This window comes from Ambystoma mexicanum, chromosome 1p, assembly GCF_040938575.1.
Source record: "Ambystoma mexicanum isolate Mex_15411 chromosome 1p, UKY_AmexF1_1, whole genome shotgun sequence".
Lineage (NCBI taxonomy): Eukaryota > Metazoa > Chordata > Amphibia > Caudata > Ambystomatidae > Ambystoma > Ambystoma mexicanum.
Genome location: NC_090921.1, coordinates 600,627,391 through 600,649,177, shown reverse-complemented (window position 1 = coordinate 600,649,177; position 21,787 = coordinate 600,627,391). Strand labels below are relative to the sequence as shown.

Genomic DNA, 21,787 nt, shown 5'->3' with positions numbered 1-21,787 from the left:
GCTAATGTTCATAGTTCTATCTAAATGTGGGACTTGCTAGCCTTCCTAATTCTAACCGAGTGTGGCACTTGCCATCATTTATTCCATGTGAGAGGTGCTTCCTAACCCCCATATTCCTATATAGATGTGAGGCTGGCTAGTGTTCACAATTCCATCTAAGTGTGGCATATGTTGATATTCATGATCCGATCTAGATGTCACGCAGGATAAGGTTTACGATTCCATCTAAGAGTGGCACATGCTGACATTCAAAATTCCATCCAAGTGTTGCACTTGCTATCATTCACAGTTCCATCTAGTTGTGGCACATGCTAACAATCACGATTCCAGCTAAGTATGGCACATGTCAACATTCATAATTCTATCTAGATGCGACTCAGGCTAATGTTCACATTGCATACATTATTGTTCACATGTATACATTATACACACATTCTTTTAGTATATTTAATAAGTATATTAAATATTTTCAGCCCCCATTTTTTTAGAGGGTACAGTGAAGTAATGTCAGTGCCCCCCACCCCCACCCTCCACCCACCTGGTCCACTGAACATCTGGGATTTTATTTTTAAATTTTAAAGTCAGTACTCTAAAGATACTATGTACCATTTGCAAACCAGCTATTGCAACAGCAACAGTTAGATTGAAGTGTCAACTGAAAAAAGATAGCCAAGATCTTAATGGCATTATGTTGTTCTGTGCATGTGCAGACCATCCTCAAATAGTTATTTTGGTAGCCTGGCCATAGGGTGGCTGAAAATGTTTGCCTTTTAATTTGTAAGTCTTCCACATTACTATGAATGAATTAAATATGAAGAGGCAAACAAAGTAACTTAATTCTACATAATATTATTACACTTTAGGCAAGACGACCTTTACTGAAACACATGAAGGGTTTAAAGTCTATGCTCCCCTTTTCCATTTTTATTGATCATTTACATATGAGGCGAAGTAGAAATGGAGAGGCTGAAAATGTAGATCTTGCTCAGGACAGCAACCTGCATCTTGGCTTGATGTACAAGAACCAGAAACCCAGAGGAGTCTTCCAGACAACAAAATATTAATGTTTATTTTTTTTTTAAATAAATGAGGATTAATACAGACAATAGACACCAAAAAGTATGAATGTTTAGAATTGCCTGGGTGGCAAGCAGGCAGCAACGGCCTACTACCGGCCCAAGTTTGGTCACCTGCTGTCTGCACTTACCCTTGCACCTGCCACCTGCTGGCCGCACTTCGTTATTGTTTTGATCCCATGTACAGCACTGCCCCCCTGCTCTTTTCCCTGCCACTTTTCCCCTCCCACTCACCTGCACTTGCGCGATCTCAAGGTCACGTGCCCTAGTAATATTGTTGTCTCTGTCCCCCTCTGTTCCTCTTTCCTTGCCTCGTCATGCCTTGAAACACTTGTGTATAGGCGAGTTACAAATGCCACACCAAATCATACCACAAGGACTAGCAAGGGCAGCTGTACAGCAACAAGATGGTATGGCTGCCACCCATGTATGTATGGCCATTAGCACTCCCTAACAAGGTCTAGGTGCAAATTGTCTTTCTGGAGTGGGGGATACATGTTCTGCACTTGGAACACATTCTTAACCACACAAATGAAAGGAGCTATGGAAGCACTACATCAGTCCCTATTCCTCTTTATTTGGCAACTGGGTCCACAGCACAGAGCTAGCAGGTAAGTATATAGGTTTCTTTTTACATTATTTTACTTTTATGGAAGAATGATGGAGCAGTGATTAAGGGAAAGACAGCAGTGAGAGATTACACAGCAGGCTGAATAGTGCCATGCACCCGAGGACCTGCATTCTTCGGCTTTCTTTAACAGAACATGTGTTGTCAATCTTGGAATGGGCTGAGTTTTCAGCAGGACTAGGCAATCTTGACGTGGATGAGGTTTTGAATTTGTATTTATTGTGTTTACATAGCGCTTTAATCCAAAGCGCTGTACATTATAACAAGGTACATAAAACATTTTTTAACAGAAGCAATTTACAAAACATGAATCAAACCAATAAAACAGTATGTAGAGCAATTAATCTGTGAGGGTAAGAGTGAAGGAGGGGGTGAGGATGGGAAAGGAGGAGGGAAAAGAAAGGGCATTAGGGTGAAGAAGCAAGGAGGGTAAGGGGAAAAGGAGGGTTAGGGTGAGGTGCATGGGTAAGATGTGAGGGAAAGGAGATAGTAATGGGAGAAGGTGAAATTTCAGCGACGTACGGAAGGAGGAAAAGGTAGGTATGGAGCGGATAGAGAGGTAGGGAGTTCCAGTGGAGGGGAGCTAGGAGCTGAAAGGAGCGGAAACGGGAGGAGGCACATGGGGAAGGGGGAACGGTGAGAAAGAAGAGATCAGCAGAACGAAGGGAACGGGAAGGGGTGTAGAAAGAGAGGAGAGAGTAGAGGTAAAGGGGAGCAATATCATGGAGCGATTTAAAGACAAGGCAGAGAAAATGAAATTTAAGTTGGGAGTGGAAGGGAAGCCAACCAAGGTAAGAAAGTGAGGAGGAAATGGAGTCATGAGGGGCAAGGAGGCAGAGGGTACGGACAGCTGAGTGGTAGAGGGATTTGAAGGGTGGGCGAGATGAGATGCAGGTAGTCCAAAGAGTATAGAGGAGCAGTAGAAGAGGCGAGAGAAGATAAGGGAGGAGATTAAAAGTTTAGTGGCATGGAAGGTGAGAGAGGAGCGGACTTTGCGAATGTTGAAAAGGTGGTAGCAACAGCCGCGAGAGGAATTTCAAGTTCCTCACTTATCCTCTCAGCAGCCGACGTTGTCTTTGCGCACTTCAGTGTTCAATACAGACATCACAACAGTGAACTATGGCCAGGTGTTTTCACTGCAGACCCTGCTGGAGGGTCTAGGGGAATGCAAGTAGATTTGGAAACTACATTTTGCAGGGCCTTCCTACTGTCCTCAGTTCATGTTCAATGTCGAGGAGGTTTTAACATACCATCAGATTAAACCTTGCAGTTCTGCCACTCTGGGCTAATTCCGGTGATGAGGCTGATCAATCAAGTAAGAACCTACTTTAGCTCTTTCCTCCATCACTGGTAATTAATGTTTTTTGACACCATTTGTATTACTGTACACAATCGCATCTGTTGTGTGCCTATATTTAGGGTGCATTATGTGTATTTTTTTATAAACTTGTTTCTAAGCAATGGTCTTTCTCAACACCATAAGTGAAGATGGTACTGAATTAGAACTCTACTGGATAAGGTAGCAATTACAATCACAAGCTTTGTGTTTCAAAGTGTTAAGGGTTGATCCCTTTAGTTCAAGGGTATGCTTGTGAATTGTATATCCCTCCATCTCTCTTTTTTGTTTGATCAGGTTATATTTAGGGTGCTCCACGTTTTATTTGTTCATGGTTTCATATTTAGATAGGCTGGAAGCTACCTAGTTCACCTTGCATCTACACCACAAATTATCCAGCACCCTGCTTTAGTCTCCATCTTTTTTCACCCATTCCCTGGATTCACCCGCCTACAAGGAGGGCTTATTTTGCAGCTCCTGCACTTTAACTCAACTCCCCTTTGTGTTCAATGTCCTCTCCCTTTCATTGTCTTACACGTTCATGCAACCTACATCTAATAAAGGCACAATTTTCATTGCACCATGCTATCCCACTTCTATCCCCCAACTTGCAATATCTCTCAACAGTTTCTCCTTGGCAAAGAAGTCAAAGGGAATTCGAGGTACATTCAAAGACACCAACTTCAGCACACTAATTGGACACTTTTCTCCTGCCCCAAAGTCTGCCTTTCCTTCACCAACCATTTCTCTTTAATCACCAGGGAGGGATATCCACTGATTAACCACTTACAATTACACCTGGATCACTGCATTATAGCGGTCCACGCATTGCATACGATTAGTCAACTTTTCCTTGCTTCAGATTAGTTCACCACTTCTCTCCAGTCATCGCTCTCTCCATAACATCATCCTATATCTGACTTTTATTCTCATTAGCCTACCCAGTCACCTATTTTAGACTTGTTAAGTTTTTAGGGGTCTCCATTATGAAGGTCCCACTATGCCTCTAATGCGGTCAGGTTACCTCCTCACTTATCTTACCTAGCTAGACACAAAATGCTATTTACTATCCCCCTCTCCCTTTTAATTAGTGAAGGACACTTTAGACTACTCTCCGCTCATTAAAGCTTCCCACAAGCACATTCTATGCTCCCACTCTCCTCTCACATGGAGATTTCGCAGTATGCAGTGATTTTAACTAATTAAATTACAGTGCATACTGTAATAACTAAGATACCGAAACCAGGGAAACCCACTGATGAATGTGACTCTTATAGGCCTTAGGCCATGATAAATTATGACAAAGATCCTTACTACAATCTTAGCTGGCCGGCTATGCAAGGCGATTGGGGGCCCGATACATGAGGATCAGAATGTTTTTATCTCGGGTAGAAGCACGGCTATGAACTTACGACTTCTGCATAACGTCATTGTACAAACTGCTGATTCCCAAGAACAATAAGCCATTCTCTCCCTAGAAGCGATAAAAGCTTTTGATTCAATATACTGGGAATAGCTACTGGCAGTATTAAGGGAATTCAGGGTTGGCAAACAGTTCATTAAATGGGTAAGGATATAATACACTAAACCGGTGGGGAGGGTCAAGTCTGGGAGGTTGGAGTCCACCCACTTGGGACATCCAAAGAGGTACTAGACAGGGATGCTGGCTCACGCCCATGCTGTATGTGCTGGGGTTAGAGCCAATAGAGATTAATTTGCGTAAGCAGCTCCCGGAGGCGAGGAAAGATAGGAGGGATAGGACACCTAATTTCACCATATGCGGATGACGTATTATACCTGAAAAACCCAAGCCAAAATGCCACTAATTATGGAAGTGCTAGATAACTATTCGAAGGCGTCTGGCCGCCTGAAGAAATACATGAGAGCAACACTGTCCATGAAGTTCTGGTCTAAATGACCTCTGTCGTTGATGGGCAGAATTGCTTTAACTAAAACGATAATATTGCCGAGATTCTTGTAATTTAACAATGCCCATTATTATGTCAGGCCTCTTTCTTTCAATTACTGGAAGTGTTACTACGGGAATTCCAGTGTGGTACAGCTCGCCATAAATTTGCGTTAGCAATGCTTTGCCTCCCTCACAAAGAAGGAGGGTTGCAACTACCGGATCTGGAGCGGTACTACTCGGCAGCGCAATTTAGCTATGTCACCAAGTGGCTTTCAGACGGTGGTACCTCCGAATCAGTGCTGTTGCAGCGTCTGGTTTCCCCGATGCACCTGAAAGAGATGCTGTGGTTGCCATTGAGCTGCTTAGATAACACACCCATGTTTATATTGTTGGGACGGCAGATCTGGCACAGGACCCCGATACTACTAAAACTGGAGCGCCCTTATACACTGGAGGCCCCCGGAGGCAGATGTCTGTAAGAGCAGGGAGGATCTGGTGGTGATTACGCACTGAGCAAATTGGGTTATCTACACATGGGGGGACTTGTATGTGGAAGGCGTGTTTAGGGAGTTTGGGTCCTTATTGGAGCAGGAGGGGCTACCCAAGGGACAATTGTTTTGGTTCCAGAGAGTAAGGAGGGTCGCAAAGGAGAAAAGGGTGGAATGGCCGGAGTAACCAGCAGTAAGCCCCCTTTTGACCCTGATGTGCAGCCTAAATGATGGCTGGAAATCAGTTTTCAGAATTTCTGCACTCCTGGTAGACGGGCCCAACCCCAAGAGCGCAATGCTGAAGGAGCGATGAGAGGCAGATCTGGGGGAGGACATAAGCGAGAAAGACTGGGAAAGCATATTACTACACCCCCGAAAAGTGTCCAGGAATTCCTGCTTTAGATCAAGTTGAATTTACTGTACCATTCCTATATGACACCACAAAGGGTGGCTAAAATTAATAGGGCTGCACTATCAACGTGCCCCTGGTGCGACAAGACTGGGGCGGTCTTAATGCACATGTTCTGGGGATGCGTGCATGCAAGTGGATTCTGGGAGGAAATAGAACACGCTTGCAGAAGGACAGGAATTGCACAATATGCCTGGAATCTGAGAGACTGTTTGCTGGGCGCGTACCCCAGAGATGGTAAATTTAAGCATAACACAAAATGTATGGACATGGCATGCTTGCAGGCCAAAAGATGTTTTGCATGGAAATCATCTGGGGGCCCGCAATAGGTACATTGGCACAGAATTTGAACGTTGGGCAGGTGCTAGTATGGGACATGTTCGACCACTCAGACGACAAGCCCCCGTGAATCATTATACATCACTCATAATATAGCATGATCCTGTGGAGCAAATGGGAACGGCATGTTGCAGGTGCTATTTATAGGGGGCGCCACAATGAGGGAAATAGTAGATCTCAGGATGTGACCCGAACCATCTGCAACTCATGTAAGTGAATAAGTAGTAAGCGTAAACAAAGTTTATGTTGAACATTGGTTGTTTTGTTTCTTTTTTTCTTCCCTTTACTAGTTATTAAAAGGCATGTAAACTACATACAAATGCATAACTTTATTGAGAAAATGTGGAATATGTACCATTGTGCATCTATAAATGGCAATAAAATAATTTTAAAATAAAATACTCTAAGAACTAAACTTTTAACGAAAAAAATATCACATTTTTGTTGAAGATTTACATGGTTTGGGGTAAGGTGTTAAATCGGGTGGGAAGGTTTTACAAACATAGGGACCCCACTCACCCCCAAATAAAAAATGCTTTTATTTTGTTATAAAAGTTTCGTTATTAAAGCATCACTAATTAAATTCGTTAAAATCGCATGTAAAAGTGTCTCACTGCTGGCCAGGTACCTTTCATTCTACTCTTCAGCACATTAAGCTATGTTTGTGCATATAGATCTTATCAGTCTTCAAAACATCAAGTTTCTGGGATTCACTGCACTTGCACCGTGAACAGGAAACAGTCTCTGGACCCGCCTTAAAAGTCGGATCTTATTTCTCTACACCTCAATGGACAACGCTTGCTGAACTGCTGTAATGACACCAAGATTACTTCCTACATCGTCTCTCCAATTTTGAGGCTCTCTTCTCACCTAACATTTCACTAATCACAATGAACGGGCTACATCAGTGGTTACACAAACATGAATGACTAAATCATATTCTAGTCCAGTCCGATGCCTAGACATTTCCAACCATTCTAAATAAACCTTGCAATCACTCATTTGCAAGGAGCTGTTGCAAACTAATACTAGAGCCGACCTCCTGGTTTAGTGTGTTGGGTAGTATGCTACCTCTAGTCTGTAGTGCAGGGCTCGGATTTGTGTGTTCAGATCGCAATGATACAGTTTAAACATGTAATGGTCGACCAATGGTGTTCGGTTCACAATCATGTACTGCTCTTTCGAAATGTATGGCATTTGTTTGCGTGCACACATGTTCATACACAATACATACTGTTTGTGATTGCGCTCCTTTTAAAGAGATGATGAAATGTGAAGTTTTCCCCTCTGTTGACATAATACATTAGTGCTTGTTGAGGCGGTTTTGTGCCTAAACCAAACAGGGAAACAAAACCTTTGCGGTAGGTAGTGTGGCACAGCAGTCATGCTCAACTCTAAGGTGTGGGGGTAGGCTGACAGAGGTACAGTTATCACAAATGCTTAGAACAACAAAAAGACGTCACACTGCTTTATTGGAACATAATACAACTTTATATTAGTTCAATAAGTACTTTAAGAAATAACACAGCAAAACAAAATGCCTATTCCATGCCTGAAAACAGAGCCCAATCAAAAAACACAACCCACCCCTAAACTATAAATGTATGTCCAGTATCTGGCATATTACATATAGCGGCCATGGGTGTGAAGAAAGGGGAACCAGCCATTAAGCCGCTCAATATGTATACCCACTACATTTCCCACCAGACGGCAAGGCAACTGTAATCCTAGACCTGTAGACCATAGTATTAGGAAAATCAAATATGCACACAAATATACACCTCAGTCAATGAAGGACCTAAAATAGGGAAATCCTTTCCACCACCACGAGAAGCCACCAAAAGATCAGCACCATCTAGGCTAATAGCATCAGGACATTAACCTTCCAGAGAAAAATATATAGTGCTGCAAACAGACAGTCACATTAGAATCAGGATGTCTAAAAAGCAGAAGTAAAAACAATAGACTTTAAAAATGCATTTCAAATCACAGATGCAAGCTAAATGTTCTAGTTTTGGACCTAAAACTCACTGCATCGACGATGGATGCAGGATAAATATCCAGGTGCATGCAAGTAGCCTTTAAGTCCTTTTGAAAGCTTTGTAGGCGATGTGACAAGGCTAGCACCCTGGCCTTGGCAAGAGGAAGTAAGGACCCATCCTTTCCAACCAGGGGTGGGAGGCCTACCAAGGAAATTCCAGAGCCAGTCCTTGCTTGGAGGAAGACTGAACCAGTTAACAGGGCGCCAGGTTCCTACCCTCCCCACCAGTGCAAGAATTCTGTTATGCAGTACCAATGCCTCCTGTACAAAATGCTCAGACTTTCTTGTAGAGTCAACAAACCTAGTATAAATCCAAGCAAGCGCAAGCACATAGAAGCCCTCCAGCGCCACATGGGACAACTGGTCAGAGGCATGGACCCAAAAAGGTACGAGCAACCCCCTAGCATCCAGCACAACAGACATTCCGGTGCTGAAAGAAGCGATGCCACAGAGAGGGAACCAGCAGACCAGCAACTATGCAGAGCTGCCCATTCCCTCCACATTCCAATGAGCTCAGGGGTTCAGAAGGATGAATTGGGAACATTCCCTCCACCATGTACAGATTCTGTCCTGGCTTTGTCTTCTCCTGCTGAAGAGCCCAAGCCAAGAGAGGTTTGCTTCACATAATATGCAATTTGTGGCCATTAGTTACATAGAAATCGCTTCCCACATGTATGCGCTCTAATCCTGCAACCACAAGAGCAGGATGAGCTGTGTCAATCTTACTAGTGGGCAAGATTCCCAACCCCAAGAAAGCGGCTACAAGTAAGGCAAGTCTAAGGTCCTGAACTAAAATGAGTCACAATGCTTGATTATCAAATGGCAGAGCATGGGAATAGGTCCCACCAACAACTTTACACAGAGACATGGAGTCGTGTCAGTTAACAAACAACCATGGTATGAGGAACCCAAAGAAATAATTGGAAAGTATATACTTCACCCCTAAAGATTTGAAATGCAATGTTCTCACTCAATCAAGATTCCATATATGTGCTTGGAGGGTTTTGCCAAGGGGTCCACACTCAATTCCTGAGGAATAATTTTTAGTTACGGTATAATTGTAATGTAACAAATACTAACTCCACCGCATAACCGATCAAAAGGCTGAAACTACAATGATTGAAACTGGTGGAAGGAAGACTACACAAGAGTTCCAGAAAATTCTGCATTCATTCTTCAAGTTTCTCTTTCATGATTACTCACCATGTGGCCCTATAGACTACAGCAACCATGATCCTTCACCAATAGCTATGCTGACTGGGAGCTTAAGGAAGTGGAATTCCAAAACATGTAGTAAACACTTAATGAGTAACAATGCAAGGAAAAGTGAAGTTACATATTTTCTTTTTTACAAGTGTTAAACAATTGCTCTTAACAGAAATACTTTTACTCCTAGATGCATCAAAAACTGCATTTGAAAAGGTAAGTGACAATTAGGCAAAGAAGGGCCATCATCCAACCATAGCCTCTTCTACAAACCTCGTTCCCAGCCTTCGAGTTCTCAGCCCCATGAATACAGAGCGGATGAGTTTTCCAAACGAAGCTGCATTCACTGGGTCCAACTTGTGTTCCTGACAGTGCCGCAGATAATGATTATACAGGGAACTCCTAGGAAGGCTGACACCTTCAGCGGTTTCATAATTATCCAAGAGCCACTGGAGCTGTAACAAATATGCATGAATCAAAGACATTCAAATGGATATAATAAGGACTTGTGAAAAGAAATTATTCAGTGATCATTCATGGCTTTCAAACAATTAAGCAACTGCAAAAGTATCAGAGATTGAGTGGATCCTGAATTTTGAAAAATGCTTTAATTTAAAGATGGTGTAGCAGCTGGTGAACAAATCTTTAACATGGAGCAGAGGCGTAAAGAAAAGTGGAGAGAGTACGATCGGACAGAGGGAGAGGACAGGTAGTGGACAGAGAAACAAGGGGACAGCAAGAGAGGATTGATCAGAACTGTAATTTCAATGTTATAAGCAAGAAATACATAATTTGCAACAAGGGAATTAGTGATCTGTAGATGAATTCTGTACTATACTGCAATTAGTAATTTCCAATTTATTATTGCTGCGTTTATGAATCTTGAGATGCCACGAGATGAAAAGGTATGCTACTTAACGGTAAAAATGTATTAATGCTGAATTCACAATGAGAACATTCATGTTCTTAAAAATAAGTTATCTTTAGGGTGAATATTTAATGTTGCAGGCCATCACTAGAAACACAATGAATACTTTGTAGATGCATACGTTTCTTCGGGTTCCTTTCTACTATGGGAGGTAGCCATAAAGGACCTTATAACTAACAGCATTCAAAATTACATACTGAAGACTGATAATGTGCTCGAGCAGATAATATACACAATGACTAATAAAAAAATGTGGAACACTATAAAATAATGGCAAATGTACGGTACATCAAATGCAGTAAGGTAAATATACTACGTCACGTCAGCATGACGCTCTTCTGATCTCTTCTTCTGACTATATATACATAACACAAAATGGCACCTGCGTACCTCACCTCATTGAACGCTGCGGCAGAACTCAGCATTATATAGTCAAAAGCAGGTAAAACTGACTTCCATAGCATAAGAATATCTTGCCACAAGGCTATAATTATGGAATCACACTAGTTGACATGTAGAATGCATATATTAATATCAGTACTTAAGCTGACTACATTTTTTAAGTGCAACACTGTATTCTATGTGAGCGTTTAAGACTAGGAAGATAAGATCACAGCCTTCAAACATACTTTTCTCTTTGAAATCGAGAAACTGCTGAAATGGTGTAATGCTGTATTGAAGGATAACATTGATTAACATGTAGGACATGATGATATCTGGACAATGGGTTTTGCAATATTGTATACATAGGAACAATAAAGAAAGTTTGAATCTGAATACCAGGACACTGCCAGTGAAGAAATTGTTATTAAGCGCATGCCCAAATAAGGGTGAGTACATGAGACAAATCTGCAGGCATTATGATAATCTGTGTGATTGACACTCACCTGACATGAGCCTTCACACTAAAACAGATTGGTTTACCTTTTAAGTCACATGCAAATTGACAAGATCCGTATTAATAAGGAGCTTTGAATACCTGAGATAAATGGAAACCCAGTGAATTTACACTAAATAGGTAGGTTGCTATCTATTATCTAATCTTCGGATTGATGAAAGAGCAGTTAAAAATCGAAAATGGACCACATCAATAATTCTCTCTCCTCATTCTGAAACAATGTTTCACACTAATGTAACAGATGGAAATTAGGATATTACTTTTCCTAACATTGCCTCAATTTAAAAAAATATTTTTTGCATTTGGGACAAAACGTTATTCCTTATGGGTGTATGGATTATGTACATTGTTTTTTATTCTACGTCTGGTCTTGGGAAATTATCACAATTATAATGAATAAAATTGGTGTACATATGAAATTGTTTAAGCTTAACATTTCTAAAGGAACTAGACCCAGATCACCAACTTTACCCTTCCCCAACTAAAACGGAGTCTGCCTCACCCCCAGTTTGACAGACCTGAGATCAATTCTGGTAGCATGGACCACAGGGCAAATTGTTCTCCACTCAGGAGATCTTGGTCAGTGACTTTCTTCCACTAGGCTGCTCCCCGTTCCCCAAATCACCACATTTGGCACCCTCATTCAGTAGTGGCGTTGATTTGTGGACAACCAAACCAATTTTTTTTTTTTTTAAAAGAGTCTGCAGCCAAGAGCAGAGCACCCGCCCCCACTTTAGATACAAACCCTACTTCCGCTAGCTGGTCATCATGTGGGTCCGGGAAGGTGACCAACTCCATCTCCATCGTAGAAAATAGAGGTCCGGAATCTTTTTGATAATGGGTAGGATTACTCCTCTATTCAGAAATCTAGGTTTTAATTTATGCTTGTTACAGATGAACCAAAGTTTCGGGACTGCAAAGGGAGCTAGCTCTTCTTGACGGAAGACGGAGTCCTTCCCTTCTGTGTGTTTTAGGTTTTCTTGATTGTCTCTTGTTCTCACTTCTGGTTCTATACCGTGCTGTTCAGCTATCTTGGCTGAATTCTGGACTGGGCCTGGGTTCGAGGGTGCGCAACTACAATGACTTGGGGTTGTTTCAAGCTTTAAAGAGCAGAGCTGTCTCCTAAGCTCTTATTTTCCCTACCGCACCTGCAAAATATTGGAGCAATTTTCAAAGTATGCCCGATGACGGTGAGATTTTTTTTTTTCCTCTTCAGTTTGGTTCTTGGTAGGAATAGTGGGGCCCATTTTATTAATTTCTTATCTGTCATCACTTCAAGCGGGGGACATGTGCCTCTTTCCTCTTGGGCTCGATCTGTATGAATTCCGATGGGGATTTGTACCACCCTTTTATCGTCCGACTCCACTATATGGCTTGGCTTTAGTTTATTCCTGCTGTTCCTTGTTTGAGCCGAGGAGCACTTCCTGGTACCACTCAGTGGCACTTCCTCTAGACCCACCTCTTTAATGACATCTGATTTTTTTGAAGGAAGATTTAGGCTTTTTATGAACCTGTTTGTATCAGAGATTTGGTTTTTTTTTTTCATGTTTTTTTGTTTTCTTTGCCTCTATAGAGGAAGGCAAAAGAACCATGTGCCATTTTTTTTTCGTTCTCTCTCCTTATCCTTTTCCTTCTCCGATGGGATTGCTGTGCATTTTCCTTCCATGCTTCCCCCTCTCCTTCGCCTGCTGGCCCTTCTGTGGGCGAGGTCTCTGTCAGGCAGTGGCTTCGAAGGAACCGAATCGGCTGTCTGTGCCAGATGACAGAATTAGTCTTAAACCGATTGAGAGAGGGGTGTGTCATTGAGGGGACAGAGGATCTAGTATATTTGTGGCTAATTTATTTCCTTCCGCCTTCCTTTGGTCTTCTTCCTTAGTTTGGAGTAGATTAAGGATCTTTGATTTGGTCTCTTTTCCATCCACACATAGATCTTGTAATAATGCTTGAAGATCCTGTATATCAGTCTTCTGTGAGATCATTTGGTCTGTCATGGCTCTTAATGTGGGGGAAACGAAGGTGTTTATTACATTGCATAGGCCTACTACTGCAAAATCAAACTGTTCCATGTCTTTTGTCATTTCCAACAATATTCCAGTGTGGGTCTGCACATCGCCTTTTATGCTTTCGTACACCTTCACTAAGGAGTTCAAAACAAAGCGGACAATGTGGTCTCATTTGCGTATGGTGTTTGAGTTAGGGACTGGCGAGGTGTTTGTACACCCCCATTTGTTTGTCGTTGGGGAATTGACATCTGTGTTTCCAGTCTTACATTGTCTGTTGAATTTAGCATCGCCAATGAATTTGAGGCATTGTTTGGCAGTATGGGAGATAGAGTAAGACCTTGACAAAATTCCAACCCTGGGATTGTAGGCCCAGTACTTTCTGTGTCGCCCTTATTGTTCAATCTTATATATTGTGAGGTCTGTAAATCTATTGGAAGATCATTCAAACTTCTGCTTCTCCGTCGGGTGATGTATTGATTGATGATTTTCCCATTTATATTTTTGGCGGTCAGAGTGAAATCATTCCCTCCTATGGGCCTTGGTTCAAAAGGGGACGCGTCTCCCCACTCTTTCCCTTTGGGGGGGTGGATCGATGTCCCTAGCATGTATTTGTGCCAGGGTATGAATCACCTGACCTGCTGGAACACTTTCCTGTAATTGTGGCAGCTGTGGGCTGCACCTCTCTCCTAGTGTTGTTTTGGAGAGGAATGAGCCCTCCCACTCTGGAGCGCTGGTGTCGTCCGTTAGGAAACCACTTCTTAGATTATACCTTATCATTTTGAGGCCCGAGTCTTTCAATATAATTTCTGGGAAATGACCGGAGCGTCAATTTCAATATGCAAATGAATAAAGATTCCGCTTAGTTAAAAGACTCCTTCCTCTTTCCCCTGCCACCAGTGCCGAGAGTAGCCCTACCTACATCTGAAGGTTTTGGCAGCACGAAATCTCGGCCACGCTTTCCCAATAGATGTTGTACTAGCCCACTAGGGGCCTCCAAATAATGGCAGAGCCGCGCTCTAATGGGGTGGGGAAAGACGACTGTATGGCCACCCAAGACGGCAGAATATGCACAGCGAGCGGGTAGACCCTCGCATTCTCCCACTCGCACTGCAATCACAGATACGATCTGTCCAAGTCTGGTTAATTCAGCTTACCCACCAGCACAATAGTCCGGCGTCCGGGGGGAACTCCACATGTCTTTTCTCTCTGCCGGCAGGAAGCGAAGGAGTAAAGGAACCGCTGATTATTTATTCCTCAATTCTCCCTGCTGACTCCAATGGGGACAATGCTGACAGACTAAATCATCCAAATAGTCAAAGCACTGGGGAGCCGTGGAGCCCAAAGACCCAGCTGCCAGACTCTGAGGCCCGCTTCGCGGTATGCTGAGGTATTTATGGGTAAAACAGCAAAGGAGGTCTGGACTCCTGATTCGCCAACACAGCTCACAAAGGCAGATTGCAGACCGCAAGACTCTGCTGCCAGACTCCGCAGCAGTCCTTTTCCAAATTGATAGTCAATTTTAATTAAATATAGATATGGGGTGGGGTAAGGGAATAGGTTAAGGTGGGAGGGGTGGGGGTCCCAAAGGCACATTTTCAAACAAATAAACTAACAAAACAAATTCAGTCAAATCAAAAACATCTGCTTTTTTTGATCAAATTGACCTAAACCTTGGAGATTAAATGCACAAATCTATGTGGCGGGTCAAAGAGGACACTGAGGTTGTGAGCGGAAGCAGAGTAAGGAAGGTAATCAGGAGAGAGGAGAAAAGAGGTAGCCTGTTTGGCTGAGAAGTAGAGAAGTTCAGTCTTAGTGGAGTTGAGCATGAGTGGTGAAACACCATCCAATATTTGATGGTGCAAAGACAGTTTGAATTTTTTGACAACAGCTAGTCAGCTAAGGAGTAAAAGGAGAAGATCTGAGTGTCGTCAGTGAACAGTTGATGGGAGAAGCCATAAGAGGAGATCAGGGAGGCAAGAGCTGAAGTACAGAGAGTGAAGCATGGGCAGACCTGTGGGGAAGTCAAACAGTGGGGCGGGTGGCATGGCTGTTCCAAGACACCCAGAAGTGTCTGTGGGGAAGGTATCAAGCAAACCAGGCAAGGGCCTTATCTCCGATGCCAAGGAGAGAGAATGTAGAGAAGTTCAGAATGGCCGACAGTATGAAAGGCAGCAGACAGGTAGAGAAGAGTAGGAATAGATGAAAGGTTTGCATGCTGAGCGGAAGAGATTAAGTTGCAGACATTGAGGGGAGACATTTTGGCTGAATGCCGAGGTTGGGTCCTAGAGGTTGTGAGTATCAAGGAACTCAGTGAGTCGATTGAAAACTACTCGCTCTAGGATTGGTATGGTAGAAGAGAGACAGGGCGATGGTTGGAAGGACAGTTAGGATCACCACCAGGTTTCTTAAGGAGAGGGATGTACAGAGACAGTGGGCAGGGCAGAGGGAACATGAAGGATTAGCCATGAGGAGTAGGGCAAGAATCTCAGGGTTGGTGGAGGCAACGGAAGACATAGAAGCAGGAGAGGACGGTAAGAGTGGCAAAGCAAAGTGAGCAGGTGCTGGGGATAGAAGGTAATTATGCAAGGGTATTGGAATGGTAGAAATTGTAGATGCAAAGTAGAGAGCAAGATCATTTGCAGAGTGTAGAGGAGCTGGAGGTGGGTTTAGGAGGAGAGAGTTGGAGGCGTCTAGGTTGAGAGGATCAAGATGAAATGAGAAAAAGCAAAAGAATGTGAGAAAGCAGTCACGTTTGGCAGAGTCATGAGTAGAGGAATAGTTTAAGAGCAGTGAGAGTGCCTTGCCCTTTGCCAAGTGCAAAGGTTTTTCTGCATTATTTTCAGGGTGCGGATCAGAGGTGTAATTCAGGGCTGTGCAGGGGAGGATTTAGGAGCGAGGTTCTAGAAACATGACTGTATTCTCCCACCTATTCCCCTGTGATCTTCTATTCAGGTGGCCAGAGAACAGCCATCGCTTTTAGAGCCTGACCCTGGGGGTGGACAAGTGAAGGAGGATCACCTAAGTGGAGGGTCACAGGGGATTGGAAGGAGAATTCCAAAAGGACGAAACATGGTACCTCCCTTTCCCAATAATACACCAACTCACTCTCCCTCAGTTTTAATGGGGTATTTTCAATCACACACCATCTCCCTGGAAGAAGCGATTGGGAGCAATGAGGATTACCCATAGAAACATAGGGATACAAAGTGAGGCTTACCATGTAACACCTCTGAATTGTCCCACTTGGAGTCAGGCAAGGTCAGGCACATTTCTCCTAACTGTGCACACCCGACTCCCATTGACTCACCCGCAGTATAAAAAGGGTGGTTCTGCCAGAATCAGAGCAAGCTGGGTTTACTGTACGGAACCTCGAGGCCAAGAAGCAGAAGGCAGTAGGGAGAGGAACCCAGGACTGGTGGAGTGCGGAACGCGCAGACGCTCGTCCGGTGTGTTTGAGGGGCTGCAGCGTGGCGAAGGAGCAGTGCCTCCAGGAAGCTGGGGTGGTACAGAAGGCAGTCTATCAGCCTTGTTTAGGCCAGTGCTCGTTCCCCTGGGACGTGTGCGGGTCCCCAGGGATGACTGAGGGGGCAGGTGGTGGGACCCTGACCTCGACCCAAACCCATTTGACCTGCTTGCCAGCGCCATACTACTATTGGTGTGTTTCGTGAGCCAGAAAGAAACTCAGTAGTGTGCGAGTGGCTGGAACGGGAGCAGGAGCGTTGAAGGTGAAGAGCCAGGTGAGTAAAAGCAGGAAGAAAGCAAGGGGAAGCTGGAAAGCGGTGAAAGAAAGCAAAGCGAAGCGAAATGTGCGTTAGTGGCACAGAAGTAAAGAAAGAGCAAAAGTGCTGGCAGTGCAGAAACAGCCAAGAGTAGGTGCGAGTGACCCAAAATTAAGGAGAGGAGGGAAAGTAACCCAAATCCGAGAGAGACAGCAAAGAGCTAAGAGTAGAATAACGGACAGTTAAGAGAGGGTGAAAGTAACCCGAAAGGGATGAAGAGGGTGCAAGCAACCCAAAAGAGAGAGTGCCAGAGGCACGTTTAAGGGAGAATGAAGGTGTAGGAGAACACGGTGGAAAGCAAAGTGAAGTGTGCAAGAGGCACAGATAGGTGGAAAGAAGGCTGCACGACAGAAAAAGGTGTGCAGCAAGCACAGTAAAGTGTTAAAGGACAGTGTGAAAGAGGCCCAGAAGAGGAAGAGGTGCCAGAGAATAAGGAGAGGGGTTAGAGGTCAGAGTGGTCAGCCTGGAAGGAGCAAAGAGCCTGGTGTTCTCGAAATGTCTGATACTAACCCTGTGAAAGAACTGTACAGTGAAAGGTACATCTTGATAAGAGGAACGTTTTGCTTGTTTGTTGAACTTGATAAAGAGGGGCCTATGCTTGGGGAACGGAACCCTGTGATGCCAAAGCGGATACTGTCTTTTTTTTTTTTTAAACTGGAACGATTGAAGCTTGGGGAAGGGAACCTCAGGAGACCCAGACATTACGACTTGTTGCAAGATCCCTATGTGGAAGGTTCCAAGGGCACCCGTTTTGAGTTGGAACTATTTGGAACTGGCAGAACTACACCTATGGGTAAGGCTACCTGAAACCAGCTGTGGTTTACATTTCTTTCTTTTGAACCACTTATTTTCCTTTAAGAAGACCCCCATATGACATCATGTCAGAGAGAGGGCAAACATGTTTAGAGACAGACTGATTTCGGTTTTGGACTTCCAGACATCGATGGCCCTTAGAAACATCAGTTGAGGGAACAATCCCTTTAAAGATAGGTATTGCACCAAAAACAGAACATTATTAAAGTAAGGGTTTGAAATGGTTACCTTGGATCCTGTGATAGTATGGGAGTTTGGAGGAAAACTCATAGTTGTAATAGATTGAGTGAGGAAGAAGCAGGAGTGGAGATTGAGGCAAAGACAATAGAGTGATCAGAGTGAGAACGTGCAGCGGAGATATGAAAAGTTACCTTCATGGCGATTCAGATTCTCCCTCCTTCACAACTGGTTGGGACAGCCTGCATCTGCAGACAGGTTAGGAAAAGCTGGCCACAAAAGATAGCAATCACTTTAAATCTCTGCAAGATTTGGGACTCCAATGCGGATGGGTCCCTACGCACTCCAGTCCCTCCCTCCCCAACATCACCAACCACCACACCCAGTTCCCTTTAGTTTTTCCCTCATCGCCTACTGGCGATTGCGAGAAGGTATATGCTTTACAGGGGATGGTGGGTGGGGGTTGACGGAGGGAAGAGCAAGGACTAACAACCTGAATCAGCATGAAGGTAATTTTTCATTTTTCTGTCGTCCTGCTCCCTGTCCTTCCAAACTGGAAGAACTAAAAAACCTTAATAGTAAGAGCGGAGGAGGTACGATATACCGGAGAATAAAGCAAATACATTGCCAGGCACCTCTTGGCCAAAAGTGGCCCCCTCCTTGATGATGCATCTAAAGCGTAATGTTTGCAAAACCCAAGAGGGGTAACCCAAGAGGGGTATCCCAAGTAGCAGCCCTAAACATTCCAACTGATGCTGCCTTGGCTCTTGTGGAATAAGCCTGAAGTCTCTGTGGGGCCGAGATTCCATTCAAGTTGTAACCTTCCACAATACACGAAACAACCCTCCTAGCATTGGATGCTTTAGCTGTTTTATTACCAGGAGAAAGCCTGCCATAGTTAACAAAAAGTTGTTCAGATTTCCTAAACGGTTTTTGTTCTTTCTAAATAGAACTTTAACACTCTAAATACGTCCAGATTTATTATGGCTTCTTCAGCCAGTGAAGAATGATCGATGATGGAAGATTGGAAGCAGGATCTCTTGGTTCAAACAAATCTTTGGTTCAATAACTTTGGTAAGAAGGGAGGCAATGTACGGAGGACCACCTTATCCCTGTGAAAAATAAGTTAAGGTTCCTTTCCGTTGGGGACAGGGCTTAGATTTTTCTTACTCTTCTTGCTGATGTATGGCCACCAGGAACTATGTTTTTCATGTTAAAAGATCAATTTCACAAGAGCCCATCGGTTCATATGGTTTATGCATTAATGCTGCTAAAATCAAATTTAGACCCCCACTGAGGTGGAGGATCGCGAATAGGAGGGTGCATCCTGAGTAACCCTTCAAAATGCCTACCAATTGCCTCATTTGATGAAGACAATCCATGTTGTTCTCACAATAGATAGGCACCTAGTGCCGAGAGATAATGCTTGCAAGTGTCTACTTTCACATGTTCAAGCTAGGAATTAAATAAAAAAACAGTCAAAAGACACATGCAATGGATTTAATTTGGGATCCAAAGTCCAATGACAAAAACATAACCATTAGCTTTTGTATTATATTCTGGTGGATCATTTCCTGGCTGCTGTCACGAAACAAAGACTGCTCAGATAAATGTAAATGAGCTAATTCTGCGGGACCAAGCTTTCAAGTTAAGTAATTGAGGGGAGGGCTGAAGCACACGTTAACCCCTACTTCTGCCGAGTTAAGAAGCCTTTCGTCCCCGGAAGATCCAATGTCGCGCTTTCACTAGAACAATAAGATTTGTGAATCAAATCTGACATGGCCAGAATGGAACTACCAAGATCATTGTAGAGTTACTTGTCAATTTGAATTTCATTGGTGTCGTCTGTATGAGGGGAAGCATCATGTTTTGTTCGACTATTCCAGGGGCATCACATCTCCCAGAGAATTATGTCCTTGACCGTCTCATGATGCATATATTACAAACAGAGCATTGTATGGGGTTCGAACAAATCCACTGTTGGGGATCCCATTCCTGGAACAATTTCTTCCCAGACTGTTATTTCTCATTTGTGCAATGCAGACTCTACCCTGCTCCACTTGTCTACCCAGAAATGTTTCTTAACCTCTACATGGGACACCATTAGGAAAAAGTGGTTTTCCATGGCCCAACATCATATTGGTTTCAGCTAAGAGGGAACGTGGATGGAATAGATCCCCCCCCACCCCATTGCCCGTTAACATAAAACACTGCAGTAGTATTGTCCATAAAAACCATTGGCCTGAGGGTAGAAGTGCATAGAGAATTGCTCTCAGCTCCAATAAATTTAATGTGATAATTTTTCTCTTGACTCGACCAAAGACTTGTCAAATGACGACAATGGGCTCCCTAAATGTTCTCTGATGAGTTTGTCGTCACCACAATTTGGGAATGAGGCAGTTGGAAAGGAATGCCTAATAGGTTTTCCAATTTGTTCCACCAGCCCAGGGATTCCCAGAAGTAGTCTGGTAGCGCAATCATGCTCTGCAGGTCAATAAGCTAATTCCAGCTGCTGGCGAGATGCCACTTATCGTATTCATCCGAAGTGACTAGATATATGCACATTGCCATCAGGCCTAGAAGTCCGATACCACCACACGGACAGCATTTGATGAGTCAAATACAGAAAGTACTTGTATTGCCAAGACCCTGTCCGGTGGAGGGAAGGCCTTGCTTTGAGTGGTGTCCATCACTGTTCCAATAAATTGAATCCTCTGTGACGGGATTACATTTTATTTGGGTACACTTATCTAGAATCCCACCTTGAGCAGTGTACTGCATGTCAATTACACTTTCTGAATCACCTCTTCTGGAGACAGCCAATTGTTCAGGTATTGGTAAAGATGTACCCCTCTCAATAGCAAGTGCGCTCCTACTGCTGACAGCATCTTGGTGAATACTCTGGGAGCTGAAATTAAACCAAAAAGGAAGACGTGTATTGATAATCTTTCCCTAAGGTAAGCCTCAAGTATTGACGGTGTTGTTATATAATGGCAGGTGAAAATAAGTGTCTTGGTGGTCTAGTGACGCCATTCAGTTTTGTTGGAGAGCAATGAGGATTGGAGGTATCGTTACCATGCAAAATGTCTTAACCAGTAGACAATGGTTCAGATCTTATAGATCCAAAATTGGTCTTATTCCACCATTCATTTTGGGATTATGAAATGTCAGGACTAGAATCACTGACCTTTTCCAGGAACCAATTCTATTGCTTCCAAAGAGACATTTTTCAATCTCTGAGCAGCTCTGGTAATGACTTTGAGCTTTGGTGGTGAAGCAGCAGGGAGGATTAGGGAATAGCCTAGATGGATATTATTCAGGCCCCAATCCTCTTGCGTGATGTTTTCAAACTGATGTAGGAATTTTGCAATCCCTTCTACTACCGACCGGGGATGTATGCGCCTTGATGTAGATAGCAGCAGATGGTTTGTACATCCCTGATAGAAGTCAAACAGACTTCTTTTTATCCTCTACCATTGGATCAAATCCTTCCTGAGCAACAGATCCATGAGAGTCTTTGCCCCATCCGCAGCCGCGGACCCCTCCCCGATTCACTGCGGCGTTCCTCAGGGTTCTTGTGTGTCACCTACACTTTATAACATTTTCACGAAACCACTCTTTGATGTGCTTGACTATCTGGGTGTCTCCTATACCAACTATGCAGACGACACCCAGATACTCATCCCCATCACTGGTGATTATCTAGGTGACACCAAAGCCCTTAACGACATCTACTCGGTCATCCAAGCCTGGATGG

The 21,787-nt window shown here is 43.6% G+C and overlaps 1 protein-coding gene across 3 annotated transcripts in view; it reads right to left on the bottom strand.

Annotated features, from left to right (window-relative positions):
• Window positions 1–21,787, bottom strand: part of RFX2 (regulatory factor X2) — a 580,927-nt gene that overhangs the window by 304,090 nt on the left and 255,050 nt on the right. For all 3 annotated transcript variants that reach the window (XM_069649559.1, XM_069649558.1, XM_069649560.1), the window contains one exon: window positions 9,706–9,887. In XM_069649559.1, the coding sequence (XP_069505660.1) occupies window positions 9,706–9,887 (182 nt within the window). The remainder of the gene's footprint in view (window positions 1–9,705; window positions 9,888–21,787) is intronic.